Here is a 6,054-nt window from a genome sequence, read left to right as displayed (position 1 = left end):
CCCGGTAGATTTGGTCTGACATTGCTTAGAATTCGTGAAATCTTTCTAGTTATTCTTACTCCTGTATGCATCATCGATTCCAAAAATCACATTAGAAAAATTTCCTGTCTGTCTGTCGTGTCTGTCTTTCTGTCTGTCTGTACGTGTCTGTCATGTGTGCTGTGTATGTCTGTCTCGTTTTTACGCTAAAAAGCCTTTGGTTGTCCTCTTTCACGAGAAAACGGTTCGACCGATTTTGATGCAAACTTTTTTCGTGGTTTGTTAAGAAAGTACTGCGGGTGACATAGGCTACTTGAAATTTTCACCATATCCATCCCCTGATTCAAAATGGCGCGGTTCAAAAAGTGCGTGGAAAAAAATGCCTAATAATCCGTTCTTTTGTCCTCTCTTCACGAGAAAACGGGCTCAACCGAAACTTTTTGATGAAATTTTTTTTGTTGTTAGGAAGAGTACTCCGGGGCTGACATAGGCTTACTTAAAATTATCACTTTCATCCCTGATTCAAATGGCGGCGGTTCAAAGTTATGCCTATTTATGCTGCTCTGTGAGACATGTCAGGGGAAGCGCGTAGGCGCGACGTGTGTGTGTAGGTGTTGTAGTGGATGTGTGTGGTGGATGTGTGTGGTGGATGTGTGTGATGGGGTGTGTGTGTGATGGGTGTGTGTGTGTGATGGGTGCTGTGTGTGTGTGATGGGTGTGTGTGTGGTGGGTGGGTGTGTGGTGGTGTGTGTGTTGGATGGGGTGTTGTGTGTTATTGTGTGTGTGTGTGTGTGTGTGTGTGTGTGTGTGTGTGTGTGTGTGTGTGTGGTGTGGTGTGTGTGTGTGTGTGTGTGTGTGTGGGATGGTGGGGATGTGGGATGTGGTGTGATGGGTGTGGTGTGTGTGGTGTGGTGGGATGTGTGTTGTGGTGGGTGTGGTGTGTGTGTGGTGGGTTGGGGGCGATGGGTGTTGTGGTGTGTGTGTGTGTGGTGATGTGGCTGATTTGGTGTGTGTGTGGATGTATGGTGTGTGGTGGTGCGGTGTGGTGTGGATGTGGTGTGATGGGATGTGTGTGACGGGTGTGGTATGTGTGGGGGGTGTATTTGTGTGTGTGTGGTGGTCCCGTACAAAGGACGGGTCAACCACTAGTTTGAAATATTTGCTTATAAAAACAATACATCATTAAATTCCCATAGCTTATCAATAAACAACAAACTATTATAATAATAAAAAAATAGTTATACACGCGCTAACTATCCATTGTTTTGTGAATGGAATCCTTAAAATCTTTTTATAATCCTCCATGAGAACTTCTTGCATGTTTATAAATCCTTTCAGTTCCTTGATTGTGTTGGTTTAGTGTCCTCTGCCTGGTGTCCACTCTTCCATGGAGGATATATTTTCCAATGCTAAACCTTCATGTCTCATTTGAATTTCGTGAAAAATTCTCAAATCTTTAACAACATAAATCCTCACTTGTACCTTTACCATGGGTTTCTCAATGAGCACCAGGCTTTGTATGTTCTCAACTTTTAGATCAAATAGTAGTTTATAAGTATGAACATTACCTTTACCATGGGTTTCTCAATGAGCACCAGGCTTTGTATGTTCTCAACTTTTAGATCAAATAGTAGTTTATAAGTATGAACATTTAAGTATGTTTTAAATATAAGTGGACATAACATGAGTAAATACTTCAAGGTACACGTACCTCTATCAAGTATTATTAGATGCCCGCTAGAAGATGGCTCAACCAACTCATGAACTACGCCACGAGCAGCCTTTTATTTCTGAACAGTAAAGTTATGAAGAGTTGCTTCATGTTTTATTTATACCTTAATTACATTATAATAATGTTTTGAAGCCACTCTGTCTGACACAGAATTTTCGGGTTTCTTTTGCCTGGGGTGTTGAATATGAAGGAAATAGTATGTTGTTGAAGTAATAGCTATTGAATTTCAAATTTCATACCTGCAGTCTGTTCACTTTCTTCATTCAATATGCCTATACAGGGTGATCCAGAACTAGTAGTTTTCAAGTTCTATATCGACTGAATTCATTTGATGAGTAGGTCGGAAGTCTTCATTCAATATGCCTATACAGGGTGATCCAGAACTAGTAGTTTTCAAGTTCTATCGACTGAATTCATTTGATGAGTAGGTCGGAACTCTTCATTCAATATGCCTATACAGGGTGATCCAGAACTAGTAGTTTTCAAGTTCTATCGACTGAATTCATTTGATGAGTAGGTCGGAAGCATCTACCCGGTAGAGGATCATCAAAATGGTTTACAAGTTTACATGGTAATTATGAGTAAAAACTATTGATGGATTAGTCCCGTATCAACATTCTAATCATATTCAAAGTTAAGATCCTAAACCTAAACAAGCTGATGCAGTAGTACACCTGATAACAAATAATACCTATCTATGTTTGAAATGGGGACTAGATTTGATTTTGGTTTTACTATACTTGGCCTGGCTAATGTGATTTATCAAAATAACTTCATTGTGGGTTACTCGTAGGTAGTACAAAATTTTTTCCCTCCCTTATGGGTGTTGATCATGAATAATAGTCCAAAATCGCCATTGACATAGATCTGACATTATCAAGGACTGGCTTATTGTATGTCAAACTTAAAACAGTGGCATACTTTTTCATTATTCGGAAATGCTGAACGGTCCAAATTCCACCGTTACGTGACCTTGAAGCCTTTGAATATGCACAAAAAAGACCTATTTATAATTTTACACTCGAAAACACCACCACAGTCCAATTTATGGTCTATTTCTCTAACGTAAGAGCTGTAGGTATAGTCTTATCCTGACCGTATAGTGGACAAGACTGGTGGGTGACACCGTATATCCACGCCAAAACACATCAGAAAATATTATAGTTGAAACTATTTTGTGTAATTGTAAAAGATCAAGCCAATAAGAGCCGTTTCAAGTGTACGTTTAAATATGCTAAATGTAAATTTCCTACGATAAATTTCAATTTAATTTACGAGTCCGCATTTGGCACCTTGACATAAAATGTTCCAGCATCACTTGGCGATCTTCACCCGATGATTTGTTGAATAGGTTTACAGTCATGCTCAATGCTTCTTGCGCTGAAACTTCTGATTGATATGCGAGTCAGAACTTCATTGACATCCCATAATATTAAAATTTGTATACAGGGTGATCGGGATTCATGATATAAAATATTCTTTTACTGAAAATTCATAGCATACTTTTTTGTTTGACTGCATCACTGCATATTTGAGGGCCCAAATTAATTCTCTTCTCTCGGACGAAAAGGAAAACCACAATCTCACCGAGTCCAGGGGATAGTCGGGATTTTGAAGTAAGTGTCAATAAACTGTAGTGTCAATAAACTTCAAGCCAGACAAACACTAATTAGCATGGTGTGTCAGAACTGTCAACTATCAAGGTGTGAAGACAGTGCACAACCCAAATAATTCACTGTGGATCCCATTCATTTGAAAAACATCATAAAAGGTACCTTCAAAACAATGTCCGTTTTTGGAAAAGAACTGAACTTGTCTCCAGCACTAATGGGTTTGTCTGAGGTGCCTCTAAAATGTACTCTCCAATACTAATTTAGAACCAAATGCGTAGAGAAAATTTCAAAGGGCGTTTTTTTTACAATTTTGTATGATCTAATATCTGTATAAAACTTTGGCTATGCCTTAAAAAATGCATATTATTCTAAGTGCATTATTTTTGCAGTAGTTCCACCACAGAAAATATGATTCCTATATTCCTAATAAGTAATACCTTTTAAAAGCCTACCTTATTCTAGGATAAGATTGAACTTACCGTGCGATGCACTGGATGAGTAGGGCGAGTGCATTTGCTGATGGTAATAGCGACTAACAGACAGGGCGTCCCTGTGGTAAGGCGTGGCGGTACGATAGTCTCGACTCGCGGCATCGAACCCGGACCCGTGGTGGGCGGCGAAAAATGAGCTCATGTGCTCGGCAACGGTTGCCATATCGGAGGAATCTTCACTAGTGCGACCACCGGATTCGTACCAACTTCTTTGATTCGAAGTGTCAACACTCATGTCCATTCTAAAACGTTAGGTGAGCCAGGATTGCCCTGAAATCGAAAGAAAGAAAAGGTCAGATTATAACAATACAAACATACAATACCTACATATAATGTTTTTGTATCTTCTAAGAGGAATATTCTAGAACTATTTTTCCAGAAATAAAGAAACTTAGAAAAGCTGTGTAGTGTAGTTTTTGGAAAACGTGAGAAAATAAACCAAAATATCCGAACAAGATGGGTAAAATATAACCATACATAGGTATAATACAGGTAACTTCATTTACATGTTTCCATATAGGCACATTAAGAATATGGGATATCTAATACGTGAGTGTGTGGGTGAAATTGATTGGGGGTGTTTCCAATAAGCATATTGAACAAGGCATAAAGAAAAAGATTGTTAAATTCCCATACAGTCTAGGCTTACAGGACTTGGCACGAGGTCCGTTTTGTAAAGTTTTTAAGTGGAACCAAAGATATCCAGTATTACTGGAGGAAAGTGATGGAAATGTTGATTTCAGGAGGAGACAATGAATGTTTCTTTATCAAACTAATTAATTCATCATAACAAGATAATGGTATTCTACTCAAACTCAAGAACCATGTTCAAAGGAAATTATTGAATGTATATTTCAATTGAGATATGTACTCGTATATGATCATACCTAACATGCTCTTCAGAAATTCAGTAATCCCAATGATACTAAAGAAGAGGAAGAGAGAGAAAGAGAGAAATTGTTTTCAAGTCAAATTGAACTGTGGAAAACGTGAAGAAACTAAGAAAGGGATTGTTGTGGAAAACGGTGAGTACCTTCATATAGTTGAAGAGGAAGAGAGAGAAAGAGAGAAATTGTTTTCAAGTCAAATTGAACTGTGGAAAACGTGAAGAAACTAAGAAAGGGATTGTTGTGAAAAATGGTGAGTGAGTACCTTCATATAGTTGTAAAGTTTTGAAACTTCGTTATTATTGAGTAGATCTTTAATAATAATAGTAATTGGATAATGATTCCTAAAATAGAACAAGCTTGGTTAGTATAAGCTCAAAGAGCCGTCAAACTCGAATGGGTGAACGAAACATGTATTATTATTAGCACGAAGGTATTGTTTCATTATGAAATTTGTGTTTGTGAAAACATGGTCAAAGTTGAAAATGTAGAAGTTTACATTGAAGCGTATAATACACGAGAAATCCACAGCATGACGCCCAATTTATGAGCATATGTACCCCATTGTATAGCCTATGTAGAATGGCGATCTCACCAGCTTTAAAATAAACATGGGGATGAATAAAATTTGACTTTTGAAAGGTCTCTCAATAAATGAAATAATGATTGGGGGTTTACCGTTTTTACTCTTTTCAAAACAACCACCATCTTGCTATTTGATACTCATATCATATTTGATTAACATTAATCAGTTGAATATATTCGACTATTTTGAATGCTACAAATTTGGGTGGAAATATCAGAAAATTTTAATTTTGAATACATAATTATTTTGTGTTCTATTTTTTATGATTTTTAGTTATAAATATGTAGACCAAAATTATCTAATTTACGAACTATAATATAGATAGGTAGCTATCTATTCAAAATAATTATGAAAAACCAGTGCTCAGGGAGGTGAAATGTGTATTGTAGATTCTTATCAGCGTGGATGCATAAGGAGTAAGAATAACTAAAAATTTCACGATTCCAAGCAATGTACAGACAAATCTACAATTTTATTTATATAGATAGCTATCTATTCAAAATAATTAAAATAACCAGTGCTCAGGGAGGTGAAATGTGTATTGTAGATTCTTATCACTTAAATAGATAATTCCACTTTCTTGTTTGAGGGAAATCTGGTTATGATGCCTAAATAATTATCAGATATTCAGCTAGCATAGTATTTCATAAATCTTTCTTGTCCTTACTAAATTTTTACTTAGTATTAAGAGGATGAGAAGTTGGAGACTGAAAGTCTAGTTGGTACACTATTAAAACACTTTTATATACGAACAGTCCACAATACA

The 6,054-nt window shown here is 36.9% G+C and overlaps 1 protein-coding gene across 1 annotated transcript in view; it reads right to left on the bottom strand.

Moving 5' to 3' along the window:
- Positions 1-5,537, bottom strand: part of LOC103524678 (putative protein TPRXL) — a 21,451-nt gene extending 15,914 nt beyond the window's left edge. Inside the window, exons 1-2 of the mRNA XM_026820020.1 lie at positions 5,381-5,537; positions 3,804-4,085 (exon numbers count right to left, since the gene is read on the bottom strand). Of these exons, the coding sequence (XP_026675821.1) occupies positions 3,804-4,056 (253 nt within the window). The 5' untranslated portion in view covers positions 4,057-4,085; positions 5,381-5,537. The remainder of the gene's footprint in view (positions 1-3,803; positions 4,086-5,380) is intronic.
- Between the last annotated feature and the right edge of the window lie 517 nt (positions 5,538-6,054).

This window comes from Diaphorina citri, unplaced genomic scaffold (genome assembly GCF_000475195.1).
Source record: "Diaphorina citri unplaced genomic scaffold, Diaci psyllid genome assembly version 1.1 scaffold113, whole genome shotgun sequence".
NCBI classification, from domain to species: domain Eukaryota; kingdom Metazoa; phylum Arthropoda; class Insecta; order Hemiptera; family Psyllidae; genus Diaphorina; species Diaphorina citri.
Note: the sequence above shows the minus strand (reverse complement) of the source record. Positions and strands in the feature narration are given on the sequence as shown.